At 37.5% G+C, this 26796-nt stretch overlaps 1 protein-coding gene across 1 annotated transcript in view; it reads right to left on the bottom strand.

The window, feature by feature from the left end:
* ANO3 (anoctamin 3) overlaps positions 1 to 26796 on the bottom strand; it is a 320613-nt gene that overhangs the window by 180700 nt on the left and 113117 nt on the right. Inside the window, exons 2-3 of the mRNA XM_049890733.1 lie at positions 19214 to 19408; positions 17784 to 17855 (exon numbers count right to left, since the gene is read on the bottom strand). Of these exons, the coding sequence (XP_049746690.1) occupies positions 17784 to 17855; positions 19214 to 19408 (267 nt within the window). The remainder of the gene's footprint in view (positions 1 to 17783; positions 17856 to 19213; positions 19409 to 26796) is intronic.

Genomic DNA, 26796 nt, shown 5'->3' with positions numbered 1-26796 from the left:
CAGATAAAACTCACCAACTAGCAATCTTAACTATTCACTACCAGGCAGTCCCTTCAGATATCTAGGGCACAGAGTGCTTAGTGTTTCTATTTTGTTCCCTTTCTTTCCCTTCCCTCTGTTTCCTTACTTTTCCCCCTCCCTCCCTCCTTTTCCTCCTCTCTCTTTCTCCCTTTCCTCTGTTCTTCTCTTCCCCTCTCTTTCTTTCTTAATATTCAAGAGCAAGCAATGGTTCTTTAGGTGGTTAACAGCAATAGAGAAACGGCGTGTGCTTCCTGTGTACTGAGCATAGTCTGCTCATCATAAAGATCTCATTTCTCATTCTACGTTTGCCACTTCCTAGCCATGTAATGATGATGAAGTAAATGATCTGAACAGATTTCAAAGGGCGGCTCGAGAAGACAAAGTAAAGTACTATCCTGACGTGTGCAAAGAGCTGGAGATAGATAACCAAAAAGGAAAAACATGCTTGGTGTTTCTCCAGCTGAAAAAACTGAAGAAAAAATTTAAGCCTTGAGTTGCAACAGTGAAGGATTCTATGAGGAAAATATTAAATGACACAGTAAGCATCAAAAGAAGACGGAATATACAGAGTTGTTATACCAAAAAGAATTAGTTGAAGTTCAACCATTTCAAGAGGTAGGATATAATCAGGAACCAATGGTACTGAAGGAAGACGTCCAAGCTTCACTGAAGGCATTGGTGAAAAACAAGGCTCCATGAATTGACAGAATAGCAGTTGAGCTATCTCAACAAACAGATGCAGCGCTGGAAGTGCTCACTCGTCTATGCCAAGAAATTTGGAAGATAGCTAGCTGGGCAACTGACTGGAAGGAATCCATATTTATGCCTATTCCCTAGAAAGGTGATCCAATTGAATATGGAAATTATCAAACAATATCATTACTATCACATGCAAGCAAAATTTTGCTGAAGATCATTTAAAAGCAGCTGCAGCAGTACATCAACAAGGAACTTCCAGGAATTCAGGCCAGATTCAGAAGAGGATGTGGAACCAGGGATATCATCGCTGATGTGAGATGGATCCTGGCTGAAAGCAGCGAATACCAGAAGGATGTTTACCTGTGTTTTATTGACTATGCAAAGGCATTCAACTGTGTGGGTCATAAAAAATAATGGATGACATTGCTAAGAATGGGAATTCCAGAACACTTAATTGTGCTTATGAGAAACCTGTACATAGATCAAGAGGCAGTTGTTCAGAGAGAACAAGGGAATACTGTGGGGTTTAAAGTCAGGAAAAGTGTGCATCAGGGTTGTATACTTTCACCATATCTATTCCATCTGTATGCTGAGCAAATAATTCGAGAAGCTGGACTATATGAAGAAGAACTGGGCATCAGTATTGGAGGAAGACTCATTAACAACCTGCATTATGCAGATGACACAACCTTGCTTGCTGAAAGTGAAGAGGACTTGAAGCATTTACTGATGAAGATCAAAGACCACAGCCCTCAGTATGGATTATGCCTCAACATAAAGAAAACAAAAATCCTCACAACTGGACCAATAAGCCACATCATGATAAACAGAAAAGACTGAAGTTGTGAAGGATTTCATTTTACTTGGATCCACAATCAACACCCACGGAAGCAGCAGTCAAGAAATCAAAAGACACATTGCATTGGGCAAATCTGCTGCAAAGGTCCTGTTTAAAGTGTTGAAAAGCAAAGATGTCACCTTGAAGACTAAGGTGCTCCTAACCAAGGCATGGCATTTTCAATCACACCATATACATGTGAAAGCTGGTCAATGAATAAGGAAGACCAAAGAATTTACACCTTTGAACTGTGGTATTTGTGGAGAATATTGAATATACTATGTACTGTCAGAAGAACGAATAGATTTGTCTTGGAAGAAGTATAACCAGATTGCTCCTTAGAAGCAATGATGGCGAGACTGCATCTTGCACACTTTGGACATGTTGTCAAGAGAGATCAGTCCCTGGAGAAGGACATCATGTTTGGTAAGTACAGGATCAGCAGAAAAGAAAAAGACCCTCAACGAGATGGATTGATACCATGGCTGCAACAATGGGCTCAAGCATAACATCGATTGTAAGGTCGGCACACGACTGGGCAGTGTTTTGTTCTGTGGTACATAGGGTTGCTATGAGTCAGAACTGACTCAAGGGCACCTAACAATAACAACAACAGCCATGTAATCCCTTTACTTGTCTCTATTTCCTCATCTACAAAATGAACAGGTTTATCGAGGTCTTTAAGGATCCTCTAAGCTCTCAAAATGATTTGATTACTAATTTAATGTTTCCAAAAGACAAAATGCCAATTTAAATTAATGTATTTCATTTCCCATAGAACACAAGAAATACAGAAAAATGTGTGTAAGTTTCTTCACTCATTTAAATGTTCTATTTTACTCACAAATTAATTTTTTAGGCAGAGCCTTTTTTGTTTGTTTTGGTTTGGTTTGACTTTTTTTTTTTCCCTCTTTAATTACTATAACACAAAGATTCCTGGAAGAGGAACATCCTTACCTTACACATCTTGCTGGAGAAAATCTTAGTCAATTCTGGAAGTCTTGCCAAAAGCTAACCTCATCACAAAGCCTTTTCAAATCTTCTACTGCTCTCCTTCCCCAAGACCCAACTTGAACTGATCATTTTGCCTTCTGAGTTCTAGCATACTTTGTTTTCTTTTGGCTTCCTTTAATTTTGCTGAAATTAGACTAAGTTATCCTAATAGTAAGGATCTTTATCATTTTGTTGTGGTGGTGGTGGTTTGTTTGTTTTTAATTTTCTGTAGAGTCTAACACAGCTTGATCTTTAATAGGCTAGTTCATGGAAAAATAAAAAAATAAGGAAAAGAAAAATAGTACTGGTTATTTTTGAAAATCCTGATCTTAATGTTATAATTTAAACTTCCTTTTACTGTTAGGGATGCGTGTATGTTTACCTTTTTCACTGTCATTTGTCTTGAAATCACCCAGAAGAACTTTTCTGTAATTTATCTAATGATAGTTTTCTTGGTAGGAAGAACGTAAACTTTTGTCACTATAATGTAAGTGGTAACACTGCCTTTTAGGATGTTCATAAAATCCCTCCTCAACCCAGAACAGATTTTTTTTCCCTTTTGTACCAATATAAATGAGTAAAACTCTGGTGAAAGGTCAGACTGTACACAGTACTGGGGAAACCAGCACAATATGTACAAGGCAAGATCATGGAAGCTGCATAGACACATCCAAACCCCCTGAGGGGCCGGAATGCCTGGCTGTGGGTTGTGGGGACCATGGTCTTGGAGAACATCTAGCTCAATTGGCATAACATAGTTTATAAAGAAAATATTCTACATCCTACTTTGGTGAGTAGTGTCTGGGGTCTTAAAAGCCTGTGAGCGGCCATGAAGGATGCTCCACTCGTCTCACCCCTCTGGGAGCAAGGAAGAATGAAGAAAACTAAAGATAAAAGGGAAAGATTAGTATAAAGGACTAATGGACCACATCTACCACAGCCTCCACCAGACTGAGTATAATACTACTAGATGGTGCCCAGCTACAACCACTGTCTGCTCTGACAGGGATCACAATAGAGGGTCCCAGATGGAGCTGACGAAAAATGTAGAACAAAATTCTAACTCAAAAAGAAAGATCGGACTTGCTGGCCTGACAGAGACTGCAGAAATCCTGAGAGTATGGCCCCTGGACACCCTTTCAGCTCGTAATGAATCACTCCTGAAGTTCACCCTTCACTCAAAGATTAGACAGGCCCATAAAACAAAATGAGACTAAAGGGGCACGTCAGTCCAGGAGTAAGGGCTAGAAGGCAGGAGGGGTCAGGACAGCTAGTAATAGGGAACCTAAGGTTGAGAAGGGAGAGTGTTGACATGCCATGGGGTTGTTAAGCAATGTCATAAAACAATATGTGTACTAACTGTTTAATGGGAAGCTAGTTTGTTCTGTAAACCTTCATCTAAAGCACAATAAAAAAAAGAAAATAAATAAATTAGTAGGACTTTTGGAACAAATTTTGTCAATATGTTTCAAGAGCACAGCTGGAGATTACCCTAAAATCATGACCTAAAAGAAAGAAAAGCTTTTGACAAAAATGTTCCTCCATTCTACGTAGTCTGGTGGTACAGTGGTTAAGTGTTCACCTGCTAACCACTGGCCACTCCCTGGAAACTCTATGGGCTAGTTCTACTCTGTCCTGTAGTGTTGCTATGAGTAGGAATCGACTCGATGGCAATGAGTTCTACAGCATGGATAATAAAATGGAGAAACAATTGTCATCTTAACAAATAGCAACTCCATTCTTTTGTTTCCACAGACCCAAAAACTAGGAGTCATCTTGACCCCTGAGATTCTCTTTTGCCCATAAATGATACTTAAATACATTACATTGGCTTAGCATAAAGCAGTACATTTTTACCCATTTATCTTCATTTATTTATGTATCTCTCATTAACATTTTATGGACCAAGCTTATTGTCTTATTTATTTATTTATTTATTCATTTCTTTATCCCTATCACCTAGAATAAGGTCTGATATGTACTTTGCATTCAATAAATATCTGTTGAGTGAATAAATGAATTTACATGACAGCAAATCTTGTCTCACTTACTTTTAAATTATGTCTAAAACTTGACCATTTATCAACACCTGAATATAGTTCCTTAGTCCAAGTCATCGCCATATCTTGACAAAAAAAAAAAAAAAACCTGTTGCCATTGAGCCAATTCTGACTCATAATGACTCTATTGGACAGAGTAGAACTGCCCCACATAGTTTCAGAGGAGTACCTGCTGGATTCCAACAACTGACCTTTTGGTTAACAGCCATAGCACTTAATCACTACACCACCGGTGTTTCCATACCTTGATCAGAAGTCTGTATAAGCTTCCTAACTGGTCTTTCTATTTCTATATTTTGCCCCTACCGCAAGAGCTGCCAGAGTGACCCTTTAAATCCTGAGCAAAAGCACCCTAAACCTCTTCTCAAAATCCTCCAATATTTTCATAGCTCTAAGTGAATCCAGAGTCTATATTGGTCATGTCACTGGTTATTGGACATGTATAATCCAGCTTCTTACTACCCCTTACAACCTGTCTTCATTATCCTATGCTGCTGTAATAGTAATACCACAAGTGGATGGCTTTACCTAATAAAAATCTATTCTCTCACGGTTTAGGAGGCTAGATGTTCAAATTCAGGGCACCGGCTCTAAGGAAAGGCTTTATTTCTCTGTTGGCTCTGGGGGAACGTGGTTGTCTTTCCAGCTTCTGTTTCCTGGTTCCTTAGAGATCTCCATATGGCTAGGCGTCTATCTTCCCCCCACCTCTGCTTGCTTAATCTGCTCCTTTTATATTTCATAAGAGATCAACTCAAGACACATTCTACTCTAATCCTGTCTTATTGACATAACAAAGACAATCCATTCTGAAATGGGATTATAACCACAGGTATAGAGGCTAGGATTTACAACACAACTCAAATCCATAACACCATAAACCCTACCCTTGATCCTCCAACCCAGCTGAACCCGGTTCCTTGCTGTTAAATATCCTCTCATTAGATTTTAGCATTTCTGAAATCTGGATGAGGTAAACAACTCATGCATATATTTAGCATGGTATACTCATTGCTGTCGAGTTGATTTTTACTTATGGTGACTCCATGTGTTACAGAGTACAACTGCTCCATAGGATTTTCTTGGCTATAATCTTTACAGAAGCAGACTGGCAGGACTTTCTTCTGTGGTACCTCCGGGTGGATTCAAACTACCAAATTTAGATTAGTAATTGAGAGCAAACTGTTTGCTCCACCCAGACACCTTATTTAACATGGTGGCTATCCATTTTCCTAAAAGCTTTTATTAATTTAATGGCACTTATTACAATTGATGGAAACCCTGGTGGCACAGTGGTTAAGTGCTATGGCTGCTAACTAAAAGGTTGGTAGTTCGAATTCACCAGGTTTCTTGGAAACTCTATGGGGCAGTTCTACTCTGTCCTAAAGGGTCAGTATATGGTCGCTATGAGTTGGAATCTACTTGATGGCAATGGCTTATTGCAATTGATAATGTCTCAAAACCCAGGAAGTTCAATAATTAAGAAAAATAGACTTTTAGTAACAAATATACTGCAGCTTTCTGGTACAAGAATAACAGGATAATTTTGATTTTGATCAATGTCATTCTTGCTGCTCTCTACTGGCAGAATGACAGGAAGATATACATCCTTGAAAAGGGAGTCCTCAAAGCTTAAATAAGTCATTTACTATGTTGAAGGAAGGAGTATGATATAATGCAAAGAGAGTTAACATTGGTTTAAGAAAAAAAAAAAAGTTAACATCCTGGTTCTGTCATCTATTAGTTGGGTGGCAGTGGGTCAGTTATAGTTTCTTAATCTGATAATTGGGAATAAAGTAATAAAATTTTCTCGTAGAGTAGTTCTAGGGATTAAATGAGATAACCCATACAAAGTAGACAATTTCTAGTATTTAGGAATCTACAAATTTTGTAGTTTGGGGCTACCACAAAAGTCATGTCTTCTATATTAAAGCCTAGGTAGATATTATGTAATAGTTTGAGTATGCCAATGGGGAATTATAAATTTAATCTGTAAATCATTTTCCTAATCATCAATAATATGATTTATGATGGAAACTCATACTGAGTCAAGTAAGAATGCATTAACCAAAGCCAAACGAGTTGCTCTTGAGTTGATTCTGACTCATAGTGACTCTACAGAACAGAGTCCATAGGGTTTCCAAGGAGTGGCTGGTGGATTTGAACTGCCAACCTTTTGGTCAGCAGCTGAGCTCTTAAGCACTGTGCCAGCAGGGCTCCAGGAATGCACTAAGTGTTGTAAATTTTGTTTGCAAGCCAGCATCAGTTCAAAACGAGAGGGGCATGATCAATATATGAAGCTACTATAATTAATTTATGATCATAACACAAACCCAGGGTAACCTCCAGGAGTGTAATTTTAATAGCCAAGTTATTCCAGTACAGTTGTTCTTCGTTATTATGATGAAATTTTATTTCACTGCTGTGTTGCATTGCATTGTAACTGCAAGAACATCTTGAAATGGATGAGGTAGCTCTTGTACAATTTTAGATATACATGAGTAAGACTATTAGTTTGTCTCTATTGCTACTGTACAACCTTTCTATATATTGCTAAGAATAGTTTGCTCCAATATTGCCAGAGTAATTGAGGCTGCAGACTAAAATAATAATGTTATGTAAGGTTTTCTTCCTATTTTATAATTTACGCAGTTTGAATCCACCAGCCGCTCCTCGGAAAACTTATGGAGCAGTTCTATTCTGTCCTATAGGGTCACTAAGAGTTGGAATCGACTCGACGACAACAGGTTTGGTTTGGTTTGCATATGCACTCTCACTCGAGACTCACGAAAACTATGAATTAAATTCTGTTTAAAAAATCTCTATTTGCATTATAAGGAGAAATTAAATTGTAATATTAACATCTCCATCTCACAAATCAGGAAAGGGAGGCAACAACAGTGTATACCCAGCTAGTAAGTGAGAGAGTTGGTTCTTGAAACTAGGTCTTCTCACTGATAATAAATTCCGTGAATTTTAAAGTTATTATTCCACAAAAGCTTCAGGGCAAGAATAAATCTAATTATCTACATACGGTTTACCCAGTGCTTAGAGTCTGGTGAAGACGAGGATCCAAACGTATTAACTCTTTGCAGTGTCTTTGTTACGAACTTTTCCTAATCCTATCATTGTTCACCTGAGGTCTTGACACTAGTCAGTCACAATGAGGGTACCGATGAAGCTATACTCAGTCAATGCCATAACAAGGCAAATCCTGCAAATACACACTTCGATCATTGTTTCAGGGTTCTCATCCATCCTTATTTACATTTACCCAATGATAGTTTATCTGCTTATTACTGAGTAAATTGTATGTGCTAGGTAATATGAATAAAACATGATCTAGTGAACTTGACAGTGAGTGCAGCCAGCAGCAGCTCAGCCACTATCAAACAAGACCTTCTCCTCCTATCCATTATCCTCAAGACACTGAGCACTGCCTGTAACTCTGTTTCTGACTTCAACCAGTTAAAACCAGTTTACTAGCCTCAAAAATGTTCTAAAGTAGCCTACCAAAAAAAAAAAACAAGAAACAAACCCAGTGCCATCGAGTCGATTCTGACTCATAGCGACCCTGTAGGGCAGAGTAGAACTGCACCATAGAGTTTCCAAGGAGCGCCTGGCGGATTCGAACTGCCGACCCTTTGGTTAGCAGCTGTAGCACTTAACCACTAGGCCACCAGGGTTTCCAAAGTAGCCTAAGCCTCAATAAAACCTACTTGACTATTAAAAAAATCCCTGCCCCAGGTGGAACTTACCTGCCATTTTCTACACATACTAAAAGGAAAAAAATGCAATTTGTCTTATTGTGCCTACAATGCCATGATAACCTATGTGATCCATGTTGTTTGTATGTACTTCCTTGTGAGGGACAGTATAAAAGGTTCTGCTTCCCTTTGTCAGGGACCTTGATTTGAAATATATACCTCCTTGCTCCTTGCCTGCATGCTTGCAATAAACACCCTTCTACTTCCTCACGTCAGTGTACTTTCATTGACTCAAAGCCACACTGGGTAGGGCCTACATTTAGGTAACAAACTGAATGTGAATAGGGCTATATTCAAAGTGCTATAATAATAGGGACGAGGGAGTATATACATGCCTTGGAGTATTAGAGAGAATTTCACATCAGAGTAATGTTAGAAAGGTAACTCCCCTACTACTTAAGAAGAAGGATAACTTTCAGGTCTTTAAATTCTCTACAAAAAGGAATATATTCAGATTAGGTCCTCAGTAAGAAAATTAAAGACATGATACCTAACAGGTGAGAAAAATCACAGTAATGGATGACATTACAAAGAGCAAAGTTATGGGCAGATTCTGCAGCAGAATCTCCAAAGATGTGTGCATGTTATTACCTACTTTGCCTTTATCCATCCATCTGTCTTTTCACTAATCCTAGAAATATACACTGGGCACTTACTATGTGCCAGGTACTGTTCTTGATTTTAGGGCTATAGTTGTGAAAAAGATTGGCAAAGTCTCTGTCCTCTGAAAACAGACAAAGAGAAAAACGAGAAATCACAAAATTTTAGGTAATGATAAGTATTATGAGAGGAGCCATGGTGGCAAAATGGTTAAGCCCTTGGCTACTAACTAAAAGGTTGGCAGTTCAAATCCACCCAGTTCAAATCCATCTGCTTCTGTAAAGATTACAGCAAACAAAACCCTATGTGGCAGTTCTACCCTGTCACATGGGGTGGCTATGAGTCAGAATTGACTTAAGGGCACCTAACAATGAGTATCATGAAGAAAAATAAATCAAGATTAGGAGACAGAAAGTGAGAGGAATGTGAACTTGCTACATTTTAGTGTAGGGCCATGGGGTAAGAGAAAGCTTAGTAAGAACAAGGAATACAAAAAGGTTGGTTTGGCTGCAGCACAGCGAGTGAGGGGAAGCCTTAGGAAATGGCTGAGAGAGGTCAGGTCTATGCCCTGCAAATGCCACTGTCTAAGGTATATACATTTTGTTTTAAGTGTAGTGGGAAACCGCTGGAGGGGTCTGAGTAAAGAAGTGATAAGATTTAATTTTCTTTTTTGTAAAGCTTCCTGTAACTGCTATATGGAAAACAGCTTGAAAGGAGGCAAGAGTTGGAGGAGGGAAATCAGTTGGGAGCTCACTGCATTTTTCTACCAAGAGACGGTGACGGATTGGACTACAGTGCAGCAGTGGAGGTGGTATGCAATGGTTAGATTCTGAATACACTTTGAAAACTGAGCAAAGAGAACTTACTGAATGTGTTCAGTAAATAATTCAAAAGATTTAACGTGACTGTGAGGCTGGCGCTCCTTGGAAACTCTATGGGGCAGTTCTACTCTGTCTTATAGGGTCGCTAAGAGTCGGAATCGACTCGAAGGCAGTGGGTTTTTTTTTTTTTTTTGGTGAGGCTATCACAACTGGAAAATGTTATGTTCTTCCAATGAAGTTCCCTTATTTCCATAATTCTTAAATAGATTGGCAATGTTATTAGGAAGTTCTTTCTTATATCATCATATTATGAAATGCTATTGGAAAAACATAATGAAAACTAGAAGATATTATCTAATATTATAGAATTAAACAAAATTACCATGTAATCAGTTGACTATAATTGTTTAAGAAATGAGGCCAACAGGTACTCCACCAATCTAAACTATTAAGCTTGTAGAAACCAATAAAAAAAAAAAAAAAACAATGCCCTAACACATTCATATAAACCACTTCCTGAGGGACTCATTTCATATTAGCACAACACTGACTTCACAAGATTAGATAGATATGTGTTTCAGCTGGTTGTACTCAAAGGCTGATTGTACTCAGATTATGTTGGTCTCAGAGGGCCCTGCAAATTCTGTATATTTCATTTTTATGCTTCCTCATTTTAATACAGTGTACACAGGGGCCTATGAAAACAGTATTTTCGATTGTCTCATAGCCATGGGAAAGCCGGACAATCAATAAGGAGACTGAAAAAGAATTGACACTTTTGAATTATGGTATTGGTGAAGAATATTTAATATACCACAGACTGTATTAGAACAAAGAAATCAGTCTCAGAAGAAGTATAGCCAGAATGCTCCTGAGAAGCAAGGACGGCGAGACTTAATCTCACATACTATGGACATATTATCAGGAGGGAGACCAAGCCCTGGAGAAGAACATTATGCTTGGTAAAGTAGAGGGTCAGTGAAAAAGAGGAAGCCTCTCAATGAGATGGATTGACACAGTGGTTGCAACAATGGGCTCAAGCATAACAATGATTGTGAGGATGGCGCAGGACTGGGTAGTGTTTTTACTTCTGTTGTACATAGGCTCGCTCTGAGTCCGAACGGACTTGATGGCACCTAACAGCATAACAACATAGGCAGGGGCAGAGGCAAGCATGACTTGCTTATTAATGTGGAATTCTCTGCCCTTGTTATTTTCCAGAATACTAAGAAGAAAAAAGAGTAAGCAATGTAGAAACGTTTCCAGGAGAAATGGGCAATATCACTGCACCAGGATTTCAAATTCATTCATGTTACATGGATCCATACTTCCCAGAATGACTAAGGGGGAGAAAGTGAGAGAAGGGGTGGGGGTAGAATGATGTCCTAGCTTTGTGAGATGATCTATAAAAAGCAGAACTAAAGGCTCCGAGATGGCAATAAAAAGAATGAAATGAAAAACAAACAACAGAAGTCCAAGCTTCCAACATTATTGGCTTTCTTTAACCAACTATTCCCCAAATATATTTCATAATTGAATACCAGCCTTCCCTCCAAACATGATAGATATTAACATCTTGAGAACTAGTGCTCTATGGTAATCACTAACCTGGTAATACAAGGGTTAAGTACTCAGCTACTAACCAAAAGGCTGACAATTCAAGCCCACACAGCTGGTCTGTGAGAAAAAGACCTGACAATGTGCTTCCTTAAAGATTACAGTGAAGAAAACGTTTCGGGGCAGTTCTACTCTATCACATGGGGTCACCATGAGTTGAAAACTGATGCGAAGGCACCCAACAATAACATCAATCCCTACTGTGGTGATTAAGAGAGCAAGTGAGGAGTTCAGCCTGCTTGGGATGGAATCTCAGTTTTCCATTGACTGGATATTTGGCAATTTATTTCACCTCTTGGTGAACAGATTCCTCATTTGTAAAAAAGGAGGATGATAATAGTATTTAACCCAAAAGGCGATGAAAATTCAATGAAATAATGGAGGAAAAGTACTATGCAATAAGACTTCAGTAAATTATTGTTATTCCACTATGCTATAATATCTGCATTCTGATGATAATAGGAACAGCTGTTTAGTGTAGACATGACTGAGTCCTTCAGATTCAGTGTGAAAGACAAGTTTAATGAATGACTGAATAAGGCAATGAACAACTATTTGTTGAACCTATACTATGTGCGGGAGCCCTGGTAATGCAGTGGTTAAGCACTCGGCTGCTAACTGAAAGATCAGTGGTTTGAACCCACCAGCCTCTCCATGGGAGAAAGTTGTGGCAGTCTGCTTCTGCAAAGATTATAGCCTTGGAAACCATACGTTCCACAGAGTCGCTATGAGTAGGAATCAACTTGATGGTAATGGTTTTTTTTTTTTTTTTGATTATTGCTTCCTCTAAAGCTCTCATTTTGAACATTAGGAAATTTCACTCCTCAGTGAAACAGTGACTACATGCAGTTAACTCTGCCACACTGTTAATATTCTCTTGGGGCAGCTCACAGCAGTCCAATGAAAAAAAAAGGAAACCCTTTAATTAAATGCATTATTCAGGTTCCAAAAATTGTAGCACAACCTACTGGTGCTTGGAAACTCCCATTCAATAACCAACCAGATGCTAGCAGCTGGTAGTCTGCACTCCAAAGCAAAATCAGGGTAGGCAGCTTTTTTGAATTTTAAGGAAAGCACATGTTGCTTAAATACTTACTCATGTTTCATTTAATTACTCTCAGTATATTTGATGTCGTTTTGCTTAATCTCTTTTCAAAGTGGATAGCTGACTCTAAAACAGTAGTCCCCAGCCAGGTGTTACATCCAGATGGATTCCTGGAATGCTTAGTGATATCATAGTCAGCTATAGATTCATTCTCACCTTCAGTATAAATGCAGAGATCTCATCACGTGTGCATGTTTGAAGCCTTTCAGAAGTTGCGATGTTCTCTAACTTGAATGAATGACAGATTGATGCTGGGGGATGTTAAAAAATTGAGTAGGAAATGTAATACCTGAAGATATATAAATACAAACCAGGTAGGTAAAAAGATTGAAATACAGCAAAATGATGAGGAAAGAAATATAGAATTAGGGCATCCAATTATATTAAGCAGTTTGGGACAGCAGACTACAAAAATAAGATTTATGGAAGTGAAATAGAAAGGTTTACATGACAGCCTCTTGACTGGTACTAATTTGGGAGCACTGTTACTGAAAAGTGATGTGTAAACTGTTACTACCTCTATGGATATCACGGACAAGGCAAGTTTCACGTTTGTTTTTCCTTTTTATTTTCTGTTCAGACAATAACTGGCAATAGCAACCTCCTCCAGAATTAATTATTATGTCAAAGACTTTTTACTCTAAGTGTATTTGTTCTGATGAAATTTTCTTTTTGAAATTGCATATGAAATGAAACCGCTAAGTGGTGGTCTTTCTGTAAATAGGAAACCTTAATACTCCAGCACTGTTTGTATGCCACACATAAAAAAGAAGTATTGTAAGAGAATATGACTAATTTGGAGCCGCCCAAGATGCTATTATAAACAACGCAAGTCATGGTTTAAAACACTACGAATGTATCATAACAATGTCCTTAAAGAGAAACCAAGATAGAATTTTAAGAGCAGAAAGTCTTAATCCTGGTTACATCATGTATTTACCTCAGGGACATTTTAAAATATGGATGCCAAGGTCACTCCCCAGACGAATTAAAACTAATTCTCTGGAGCTTTAAGAGCTTCCAGGTGATTTGAATGCGCAGCCAAAAGTTGAGAAACTCTGACGTAGGCAATGTGGCTAGCCCACCACATGTTCACTATTGAGAACTCAGGGCTTACTGCTGTCTTAGGTGGCTAAAGTAGGGGCTTGGCATAGTAATGTCACATTTTACTTATTTCTAGTTTTACTTATTTTATTTCTATTCAATTTATAAAAGTGGGAAAGCCTCAGTTCAAAAGCCTTGCTCATGAGCAAGTCCAGGCAGCTATAGATTTGAAAGTAAATCTTGGGTAGCTGAGACAGACTTTATGAGGTAACATCATAGGCAGCGTAGGAGGTTGACTACATTTGTCATTATTACAGGAAAACTAAATCAAAATAAAGAATAAATCAAAATGAATGGAGAGTCAGGATAAAACAATATCAGAATCTCTCCAAATACTGGGTAACCATCAACCAGTTTCAAATTTCAGTTATGAAAACTATCCATAGAATTGTGTGCTATTTTGACTGAAATATGGGCATTTTTCCTATTTGCCAAAACATTATGATGGAAATGTTTTCTTTAAACAGTTTTTATTTTATTACAATATTTCAACATGTTTAGGGAAAAAAAAAAAAATACCAGTGGCAAGAAGTAACATAATCACCACCAAATGATCTCACCACTTAAAGATACTTAAAAAAAAAAAAAGATACTTACTCACTATTAATTAGCATACTGCTAGATTTCTTTCTAGTTCTTTTCAAACACATTTTTAACTAAGATGAAAGCAAGACTAGGTTGATATTTAGGCTGTTTTTTGTTGGTGATTTTTTTTTTTAAACTTCATTTCGCAACATGACATTTAATGTTCTATAATACAATTTAATAATGGCTAGTGATTTTCCATAGGGATGCTATGAGTTGGAATCGACTCAACAGCACCAAGTTTGCTTTTTGTTTGCTATGTGATATTCTAACATGTAGCTGTTTTACAATTATTTTACCTACTCTGATACTATTGGAATATTCAATTTTCTTCCATTTCTAATATTTTTAATTATTATAAACAAAGCTGCTAGAAAAAAAAGTACTTTTTTTCATTTCCCATATTATTTCCTTCGGATATATTTTTAAAAGTAAAGTTGTATAGTTTGTTCCTAAAATAAATGTTCTACCTTTTTGCTTTACAGTTTTCCTCATTTCATCCATGTAGTAAAACATCTCATCAAAGAGCCATTTCATTCACTTGATTATACAGAAGGAAACAGAGTTTAAGCTGGCAGAATGACCTTTCAAGTTTGTTGCCCTTTCCTCCTGAGACTTTATTAACATAAAAATAAAATAATTTTTAAAAGGCAAAACCTACAATGATCTTCTAGAATTAAAATTTCTAAGGGAAGAGTATTGAATGATGGAGTAACTCAGCCTAGAATTTATGCAGAGGAGGGAGAAGAGAATGAATATCCTTAGCCAAATCCTAGAGATGTCTGGATAAAAAAAAAATGACAGAAAAACAGAGGGCAAACCCAAAAAAAGAATCTGTTGCCTTTGATTCAATTCTGACTCATAGCAACCCTATAGGACAGACTAGAACTGCCCCATAGGGTTTCCAAGGAGCAGCTGCTGGACTCAAACTGCTGACCTTTTGGTTAGCAGCCAAACATTTAACCACGGCACTACCAGGGCCCCAGTAGTGAGTATAGGAGGTAAAAATTTAAGACAACTGAAGGCCTGACAATAGAACCTGAAAACCTTTCTCAAAAGAAATTCAAAGTGCTAGACAGTAAAATCTAGGGAAGTTAATGAGGGGGTTGACATTTTAGAGTAAAGTCCTCCTCATTCTATCACTGACTAGGTCTTCTATATAATGGCTCCTAAGCCCTTCACTCTGAAAAGTAAAGCCTTTTAGTTTCTAAGACTTGCCCAGGTACCCAGAGCTCTGAGTCAGTCTCCTTGTTCTTTTATTCTTAAATGTGAATAGACAATCAAAGACCACCAGAATTTTTAGGAAATCCGACAGCCTGAAAGAGAAAGACTAAGTTAAACCCACAGAAAAACTAATCCCTTGAAAAACAGATAAAATTTAAGGATCAGAAGAAAAAACAGTCATAAGTGGTGGTATTAGAAAGATTAAGACATTATACTCATGAAATAAGAATACCATGCTCTGAAAAAATTACATTATGAGAACAAAATAGAGTCTTGAAAATTAAACATACATACATAATTGCCTCCCCTCCCCACCCCCCCCATACACACATGCACAATCAAAAGATATTTGGAAGAAAAATTCAGAGAATCTTCAGAACAGAGACAGAAATCAAAATCATGAGATGAAAGAAAAATGTTTAACTTTTAGTTGGACTTTCAGAAAAAGTGTATAGAGAGAAAGAAGTACAGAAATTTTAGGAAAATTTAGAAAACACCTAAGTGGAAAGAACGTAAGAAACTTAAACTAAAAGGACAAAAAACTCTAGAGCAGGATGAATAAACACACATACATGCTTATATACCTAAACATGGTGTTGTGTGATCTTATAACACAAGCAGTAAGGATACAGTCATAAAAATTTACAAGAGAGGAGAAAAAAAATCAATTACAAAGGAGTAAGAGACAGATATCAGGTTTCTATCAGAAATAACTAATACTGGATGATAGTGAATCACTGTCTCTAAATTTTTTATTATTGGTTCTCTAATTTTTTTTATTGTACTTTAGATGAAGATTTACAGAACAAACAAGTTTCTCATTAAACAGTTTGTACACATATTTAACAACCCCACGACATGTTAACACTCTCCCTTCTCAACTTTGTGTTCTCTCTTTTTTTTTTTTTTTTATTACCAGCTTTCCTGTCCCCCTCTGCCTTCTAGCCTTCCCCTTGGGCTGTTGTGCCCCTTTAGACTTGTTTTGTTTTATTGGCCTGTCTAATCTTTGGCTGAAGGGTGAACCTCTGGAGTGACTTCATTACTGAGCTAAAAGGGTGTCCAGAGGCCATACTCGGGGTTTTTCCAGTCTCCGTCAGGCCAGTTAGTCTGTTCCTTTTTTGTGAGTTAGAATTTTGTTCTACATTTTTCTCCAGCTCTATCCAGAAACCCCAATTGTGATCCCTGTCAGAGCAGTCAGTGATGGCTGCCAGGCACCATCTAGTTGTACTAGACTCAGTCTGGTGGAGGCCATGGTAGATCTGGTCCATTAATCCTTTGGGCTAATCTTTCCATTGTATCTTTAGTTTTCTTCATTCTCCCCTACAGTCTCTAAATTTTAAGGGAAACAATTTTTAATCTATTTTATGCTCAAGTAATTACTAACTAAACGTAAGAGTGAACTGGTCATGTTGATGTGCATACATATAATAAAGAATATAATAACTTAGAATTTGCATTTCAAATCAACATTCTGACCTAGTTGCTTGAGGGCATGCCTGAAAAACAAGAGTGAAAACTGAGAAAGAGGAATATGTAGGATATAAGAAACTCTGGAATTAATCCAGTATCCAATGAAAAGTCACTGGATAGCAAGAATTTCTTAAAGAAGAAGAAGATGAAGGCTGTGGCATAAACAGTAAAGTAAATATAATGGAGCATGATTTTGAGTATTTGATGAGGGGGGTGTAATTTGATGGGGAAGGGTGGGGAGAAGAATGCATTTGACCTTGACTCTAGGAATATTCAATATTGAGAGGCATAGAGGTCATAACAACTTGGAACTATAAAAAAAGAAATACCACATCAGCTGGTTCTTTGGTAAACATTATTTTCATTGCTAAATTGGGAGTCAAGAGATATTGCTGAACTATGTTAGAACATGATATAGAGGTATAAATATACTCTCTAAACTATAATTTTAACCAACAAACTCGAATTTAAAATAGCAATATAACTCTAAAAAATCCAAAGGCTATGTAAATGTGCTAAACCTTTATCTGGCATAACAAGCAATCAATAGATAATGCTTAAATCTGATAAGTCTATAAGTAGTAGTGTAAATGTATTTATTCATAGAAAAATCAAAATAAATTTCCAGAATACTAAAAGTAGAAATTGTTAAAATTGTTAGGTTAAAGGACTGTTGGCCCTGGTAATTTCTCATATTATTTGAATTTCAAACTAGACAAGATATTTTAATACATTCTTAAGCTCAGAATATTATATTTACCCACCAGATGTTAGAGGGCAAACATCAAGTTCCCCCCTCAAAAAAAAATTGTTCTATGTTTGGAGACTATAGCTTACCTTTGAAGCGGAAATAAAGGAGAAAAATATTAAAAATCAACTCACCCAAGCAAAAATCACTGAGGTCTGTGAAAGAACAGTTAAGCACAGAGTCTTTTTTACTCTCCTCAGCGCTAACTGAAAAAAAGAAAAAAAAAAAACACTTGGAAGTTTCAGGAAATAGAAACATGGTAACAGAAAATGACCATGGCAACTGATATCTAAATGGTGACCAAACTTCAAGAATTTTTTTAAGAAAATAAGTTGAAATTAGTTATTTAAAATGCCATTCTCAATAAGGGAAAGAAGCATGTATATTATGACTAATACCTTCATCGTAATGAACAATTAGTCACTTTCCTTATTGCACCTGGTTGTAAAAAAGCTGACTGTTAATAATAACTAGTGATTTTATAATATGTTTGAAAATAGAATCTTATTTTCGAATTATCCAGAGGAAGAAGCAACCCTACAGAATCATATGGGAATGCAGAAAGGGACAGAAAAATAAAAATACTTCTTTCACTGGACAAAAGCGACTCTGGTTGTATTTTGACTCCTGACTCTTGTGAAAAGGGATTGTCCGAAGGCATAATGAAGGCAGTGGTGGTTCAGTAGTAGAACTCTTGCCTTCCATTTGGGAGACCCAGGTTCCATTCCTGGCCAAGGTACCTCAAACACAGCTACCACCTGTCCATCAGTGGAAGCTTGCGTGTAGCTACTTGATGCCGAACCAATTTCAGTGGCGCTTTCAGACTAAGACACGCTAGGAAGAAACGTTTCGAGATCTAATTCTGAATATCAGCCAATGAAAACCCTGTGGATCACCACATGACAAGGGCTGACTGGACAGCAGCTAACAACAACAACAAAGGCATAATGGTGTGGCTCAGGTGGGCAGTTACGTGTAGAAGAGTCCCTAAGGACAGCTATCTCTTTACGTGTGGCATCTGGTTGGTACATCCCTGAATTTCAGCCCTTGTGCTATCCGAGGCTTGAATGCCAACATTTTGTTGCCAACACTTGTCCGACTATATCTTCATGCATGAAATTCTTCACTGTTATATTGTCAATATTATTTAAAGTCTCTGGTCTTTTTTCCCCCCCCAAAAACTGAGTTTTTATTATTGTTGACATATTCTACTCAAATATTGGTTATAAGTTCTTGCCTGGAATAGTATTCATCAATAAAATGGATGTAAACAGTAGCCAAATGAGCTGGTGATTTATGGAGTTGAGTCTGTCTTCCACTGTAAACAGCCAGTATTCAGTCCAGGTTCATATGGAATTGACTATCTCCAGGGTAAGGAAAGAAAGAAAACACATCTGGTCAACCAATGGACTTTCATGGGTTACCTGTTCTCCTTTCTATGTGAGCTTGCTTCCTTAAATTAAGAGGTCTCTAAACATTAGTCACATAAATGAAGTAATGAAGGGATCACTTGAAAACACTCGCTCTGTATAAACTGAACAAGAAAATCAGAAAAGTTACTCACCTTGTGCTGCCTTGTCAACAGAGACTGAGGTTACAGAAGTGGGAGCCTGAGATTCACTCTCATTTGACTGGAAGAGTGAGGTAGATTGGCTCAAGCTCTGTGAGTATGTGTAGCTTTGGGCGAGGCAAGGCAGGGATCTCCGAGATGGTTTTAATGAAGTTTCTTTCACCATCTCACTCTTGCTTATATTCATACCTGCAAACGCAAAATGGTGAGTTTTAGCGATAAGAAATAATTAGGAGGGGTCAACGAATGATTTTAATTCTTGTGATGGCTCTTTCAGGAAAGTACTCTTGAGAAGTATCACCTACAGATTAGAACTAATTGAGTTAGTTTTGTTTATATTTTGTCAGAGTGTTTGAGATTTTTGTCAAGCAGTTCTGAGAAATAAGCAGCTCCTCTTCTTATCTGAGCTTTCACCATGCTTTTTAAAGGCTCTGTAGAAAGGAAACTGATTTTTTTAAAATAATTTATTTTCTGTTGTTGAGCAAATACACAACAAAAAGATACACCAATTCAGGAAACTAATTTTTTAAGTTCATTTTGGGGGTTATAGGAACAATGACTGTGATTAAGTCCTCGGATAAACCTATCCATTTCGGTTTTCAAGTAGCAAAATACATAAAACATATTGCATAAATGGGATCCCCAGGTAGCACAAATGGTTAGGGTCTCAACTACTAGCCAAAAGGTTGGCGGTTTGAATCCACCCAGAGAGGCGCACCTCAGAAGGCGCACCTCAGAAGACACACCTGGTGATATGCTTCCAAAAGATCACAGCCTTTTAACCCCTACAGAGCACAGTTCTACTCTGCACAAATGGGGTGAATCAACTCGATGGCAACTAACACCAACAAAATTGCATAAACATTCAAATCATTATTACTAAAGGGAATCTTTCCTTTTACAGCCCACCCTATCTTCAAACACATTCATAATGTGGAACAGTAATTAAGAGGCTGGAAAATGATAGCAGAGAATAGTATCAAAGCTGTCAGGCCAGCAGGGGTCCAGAGAGAGAATTCTTGTGTTCACTGTAGGTACCCCTCCTCTCCTGCAGAGAGGCTGATGTGCTACAAGTCCTAGCAGTAAGGCTGCCCCTCTACAGGAGACAGGACTCTGCCTGCATACACCTAAGTCCCCACTACACTGCTCACTCCAGCAAGGAATGACCCCAAATCCTCATCCTCAACCACCCCTGTTACGTCAATACCAGGTCACCCCTTATCTCCAAAATTTAAATCCAAAATATCTCCGGACATTTCCATTTTTGACAGTATATCCCACTCAGATGCCCCTGGGATTCATGTTAAACATGGGAAAATCCACTTAACGCCCTCCTCAGATTTTTCTGTAGATGATCCCTTTATTTTCTCACTACAATATGGTGCTTTCCACATATCCCACTGATGACACTGCTTCTCTTGCCGTCCTCTTCAGTGGTCGCTCTTTTGTTTTCCACAGCATCACATCCCATGTCAGCCTGGCTGGAGGTGGGGTAGATGTCCCACCTGCTCCTAACTCTGCCTCTTTCACTTTGTTTTTCTTCATACTTCCTCAATTTAAAAAAAAAAACAAAAAAACAGAACTTTCAATTTCTGTCATTACATTATTGCTCTACTCATCTTCATTTTCTTTTACCACTTCCAGATTATTTCTCATCATTTGCAAAAAATTTAGCTTTGAATCACCTCATCGTTGCTTTTTCTGCTTAACACTTATCACTCTCATCCACGCTATTTCATTTACTTATTAATTTGCTTATTTCCACGATGACACTGATTTTTGTTCAGTTTAAAAAACCAAACCAAACCAAATCCAGTGCCGTCGAGTCGATTCCAACTCATAGTGACCCTATAGGACAGAGTAGAACTGCCCCATAGAGTTTCCAAAGAGCTCCTGGTGGATTTGAACTGCTGACCCTTTGGTTAGCAGCTGTAGCACTTAACCACTATGCCACCAGGGTTTCCATTTGTTCAGTTTAGTGTACTGAATTATCTCCGGAGCCTAGAACAGTGCCTGGCTCATGGTAGTCCCTCAACAAATATGTGTGGAAGGAAAGGATATTTGAATGTGAGTGCCAACCACCCCTTCTACACTGTGTACTCATTAAGGGCAGGTTTATGTGGTATCTTCTTTGTATCTCCACTGCCCACTGCAAATGCCTGGCACATAACAATGTTTAGTGGAATGAATATTTGGTTAAGACTCTATCTCTTCCAACAAACTTAGTGTCTTCAGCAAGACTGTAAAACAGACGTTTATATTCCCATCTGTAAAACAAGGGAACTAGGCCGAACTATGAGATCACCAACGAACTTAGAACTATACACCGTGTTCCAGAGAAATAGTTGTCACATTTCCCCATTTCTCTTTACCTGGGTGATGATAACTTTTATGAAGCTGGTTTGATCCTGAAGTACTCCTCAAAATTTCTCACTGACATCCAAGTTAAGCACTTGGGTATGTATACAGCCTGCATGGTATGAATACAATCATAAAATGCCCCCCGCTTCTGTCCCTGGTTTGGGCTTCATGTCACGTGGAGGAAAGAGTCTGCTTACTACAGAGAGCCTGCTGTGTTTCAGGCTTTGTGGTGGGTGCATCATGTATTCGTTCTGGGGGGTACTGACTTATTTTACACACGTAAATACTTAAAAATATTCTCATTGTAAGAGGCTTTAATTACAGAGGTAACCAGAATAAAAAAAGTAAAAGTTCATTTTTACCCTGATCCCCAACTTCTAATCTCCATCCATGCTAAATGAAAAAAATGTTATGCTACTGTTTCCCCTTCCATATTGTTGTCTATTCATTTATATGCCTAAGCACATATGCAGAAGAGTTTTATTCTTTACAAAAATCAGATTATACACACATTACATTACACGTTGCACATTTTTCCAATTAATGTGCCTTAAATATTTTTTTCAATTTCAGTCCATACAGATTTATCTAACCTTTTAAAATTACTTTAAAAAATACTACAGATATGCCATAATTTATTTGATTATTCTCATGCCAATGAACATTTATGTTCTTTCCAGTATTTCTTTTTTAAAACCTGCTACGAGCATTCTTTCATATGCCTTTTTTTTGCTCACATGTGTTTCTGTAAAAGGAAATAATCAGATGTAAAATTCTGGGTGTCCTACCTTTTTTTTTTTTTTTTTTAGCTTCTTAGAGCTGCTATAACAGAAATACCACAGTGGGTGGCTTTAGCGAATAGAAATTTATTTCCTCACAGTTCAGGAGGCTACAAGTTTGAATTCAGGGCACTGGCTCTAGGGGGGAATGCTTTGTCTCTCTGTTGGCTCTGGGGGAAGGTCCTTGTCCCTTTTTTTCTCTGTTACTTGGTTCCTTGGCAATCTTCATGTGGCCTGGCATCAATCTTCCCCCATCTCTGCTTGCTCGCTTCTGGGTTTAAACCACTCTTTTTATATCTGAAAAGCGATTGGCTTAAAATACACCCTATACTGGTATAGTCCCATTAACATAACAAGACCTTATTCCCAAATGGGATTATATCCACAGGTGTAGATTTAGTAAGTATTCTTACCCACATTTTGAGGGATACAATTTAGTCCAGAACATTTGGATGGAAAAAGAGAGAATGCCAAACTGCCTTCCCAAGAACTTTATCTTTCAAACTTCCATAAGTAGTACAAAATAGGACCTATTTCCTTAGATGTTTTGGTAAACTCTAAATAGTGTCAATCGTTTTAATTCTGGGAAAAACAAAAACGCAAGCAAGCAAACAAAAATCCATTTTCCATATTGAGCATGATTTCATCATACATTAATTAAAACTGTTGCCGTTGAGTTGATTCTGACTCATACCAACTCTGTAGGACAGAGTTGAACTGCCCTATAGGGACTCCAAGGAGTGGCTGATGGTTTTGAACTGCTGACCTTTTGGTTAGCAGCTAAACTCTTAACCATTGTACCACCAGGGCTCCTTGAGTACACAGAACATTCAATTAAAAAGACCTTTGCCCTGCAGCCATTTGTCTGAATTTCACTTTTGAGACAGAGTAGAATCTGGGTTATCACAGATTGTGGGCAGGGGTGAAAACAGAGGGAATGTGCATTTTCAGATATAACACAAAAGACAGCTTTAACCAAATTTCATGCAGCTTGTTCTGGTCAATAATTTCTAGCTACCTAAGTATGTGTGGTCCATTCATGAATAAACTCCATGTTTCTAAGGAGCTCATCAAACACATGAATTCAAATAAAGACAACCTGAGATATCGAAGTACATTGTCCTTTATGACAACAGTGATCTTCCTGAAAAAGAAGGAACAAGACAATTTTTGAAATAGGTTCTGCAAAAATAAGACATGGTTGAAGAGAGGGAATTCAGATAAACCTAGGTGTGAGAATTTCATCTCTTTGCTTCTTAAAAGTATGTATGCAAGTATTTGATTATTTATACATTTATTTCCTGTGTGCAAATGAAATGTGGACTAGAAAAGAAAACCAGGCATACCTGTGACCTGACTGGAAGAATTATAGTTCCTTAGTTTTCTGGGACTCTGTAATGTGTTTAAGGTGCACATAAATCAATTCTGAAATTCTACCAAAAGTACCCTATAATTTCTCCTATTTTAGGACCAATTTGTGTGTTTTTCCTTTGTTTGTTTGTTTTATACCTTGTCTAGTGGATGGCATAGGACAAACCTGTTCTAACAAGTTTTTATGCTGAGGAATCTTTTTAAAAGTGGTCTGACACTTTCTTTTATGTAACAAACACTGATGTAGAACATTAAATGACCAGTTTTCTATTGATAGTTGTTGGTAATGACTTTGGACTGAGAGTGAAATGTTTTTAACATGGCCTGGGCCTCTGAGAAACGACCATGAGGGACACATTATAATACTCTTCACCTTATTTGATAGACCTCAACATGGAGCTTCACAAAGCAACAATCTCTACATTTCTTTATCTCATATTCTGGAAATACCAGTGAAGTTTTCAACTGTTCTTTGAGAGAAAGATGATTATTTCATTGGTGAATATTTCTTATAAACCAATATGGGGTGAGACTAATGTAATTATGTTTTCCATTGCTGTCAGCATTTTCTGTCCAATTTGTTCATTCCTGTATTCATTAATCATTTAACAGATATTAATTGGGCATTTGCTATCTGCAGGCACTCTGCTGACACTTGGCGTACAGTGATGGGCAAGACAGACCTATAATTCCTGCCCTCATGTGACTTACTAGTGGAAAACCAGATATTGATCAAACAAATAAAGAGGTATGCTGATAGAAATTGTTTGAAATGCTATGAAAATATAGACTCGAGACTCGCTGTCGTCAATTCCAACTCACAGCAACCCTACAGAAGTTGTATCATATATAATGGAGAATAACAAAGAAGATTGTCTTAGAGAAGGGGTTAGGGACATTTTAACTGAAGAAGTAACAAGTTAGGCCAAAAAAGATGAAAAAGAGTCTGACACATAGGGAGGTATGTTTATGTATGTTTGTGTTGGTGTTCTGTGGGTGTGAGGTGGATGGGTTGCTTTTGGGCAAAGGTAATAACAGTGTGAATACTTCGAGGTAGGACAGATTGCAGTATACATGAGAAACTGAAAAAAAGAAAAAAAAATCTGTTTGGCTGCAGTGTAATAGTTGACAGGAGGAGGCGTGAAGGAACTATTGCTGCAGTCCAGGTAGGAGATAAGTATTAGCTGTAAGTCTTTGTAGGGGGGTGGTATTTAATTATTTATGTTTTACTTTACAACAATCTATCTCTCTTATGTTCTTTTCTTGAATAATTATAGTTGCCAAAATTCATATCACATTGTTAAACTATGCTCATCACATAGATGGGAAGTTAAACCAGGAGAGGTTAAGAAATTTACTTGCTCAAGGGCAAGGTAGACATATAATTCCAGAAATCTAGCCACTGGCAGAACTGAATTTCAAAGTTATAGCTTTTGGATTTCTAAACCCATAATCTTTTCAGAATACTCCCTGGCTCCTTATATACCCTTATCCTGAGTGGTTTATTACCATGGTTTCACTTGGTATAAATATCAGAAAATAATTTAGGCAGAAAGCTCCAAATGTAGTAACCAAGGAATTAACTCAAACCTTTGAAACTCTCATGATTCTATGTCCACAACCTTAGAGAAATGGAGAATATATTTTGATGAAAAATGAACATATACTGCTTGCCACCTATCAGTGGGATGCGTCTACCCATCACCTATCAAACTGTATTTCTTATGGTGGTCTATATAACAGATATGAACAATAAATTTCAATAGGGACAAATATGATGTGAGTTAACAAATGTGTGTAGTGAGTTAAATAAAATAACGATCAATTTTTTATTCATTCAGTCATTCCTTAATTTATTCAAAAATTTCCAACAATTCTTGAATGCTTTCTCTGGGCCAGGTCTTAACTCAGCATTGGGTATAAATGGTGCTCTCTTACAGAGGAGCTGATACATTGATAAATTGTTAAAAGCCAATAATAACAGTATGCATAAGGCATTATATAACCACCCAAGAGGAACCCCTAATCCATATGGTGTTACCAGTGAAGGCTTCTCTATAAAACTAACCTGAGGTGATTCTTTTTAGCACCTTTAGTCGCCTACGTTTTAGTTTATTTATAATTCTGGGGTTTAGCACATTTCCGTTGCCACAACGGATTATTCACTTAGGTTAAGAAAGTCTGTACAAAACTCTCCATAACAATTAGAGAAAATAATTTTGAGGATGAACCAAGTGTCCTGCCTAATAACCTGCACTTCCTTTCGCACATATTTTTTTTTAATTGTGCATTAGTTGAAAGTTTACAGAGCTAATTAGTTTCCCATTCAATAGTTTGTACATAAAGTGTTTCATGACCTTTCTTTCATTCTCCACAATGTGTCAGCACTCTCCCATATCTACCCTGGGTTCTGCGTTTCCTTTTGTCCTGATTTTCTTGCCTTCTCATTTTTGCTTTCAGGCAGATATTGACCTTTTGATCTCATATAACTGGTTATTATAACAAGTACTTTCCTCTTGGGTGTTATTGTCTATCTTTTGGGCTTGTCTGTTGTTTGGTTGGGAAGTAGTCTCCAGGAATGGCTTCAGTTCCAGGTTAGTAGGGTGTCTTAGGGCCATAGTCTCTGGGGCTTCTCTAGTCTCTGTCAGACCGGTAAATCTGGTCTTTTTTGTGAATTTGATTTTTTGTTCTACATTTACTCCCGCTCTTTCCATGACCCTCTGTTGTGATCCCAGTCAGAACGGTTACCTACATATGTTTAATGCAACGCTTTCTCATTTCTTGAACTATTGAGTGTTTCTAAAGCTACCATACAGATCATTTTGCTAGAAACCAGTATAATCTAAGCCAAAAGTCTGATGTCCTAATGGTCCAAAGCATACAAACTTTCTACTAGGATGAAAAAGAAAGGCACTTTATAGAGTGCAAAACAGAATATTATAAGAAAAGCATAAGGTTATGCAGGATTTTGTGAACTGACGCAAATAAATCTTGAGAGTACTGAAGGTAAAATTAGTACCCTCATGTCTACCTTTACCTTTGTGAACTATTCTCTAATTTGTTATC

This window comes from Elephas maximus, chromosome 7 (genome assembly GCF_024166365.1).
Source record: "Elephas maximus indicus isolate mEleMax1 chromosome 7, mEleMax1 primary haplotype, whole genome shotgun sequence".
Classification (NCBI taxonomy): domain Eukaryota; kingdom Metazoa; phylum Chordata; class Mammalia; order Proboscidea; family Elephantidae; genus Elephas; species Elephas maximus.
Note: the sequence above shows the minus strand (reverse complement) of the source record. Positions and strands in the feature narration are given on the sequence as shown.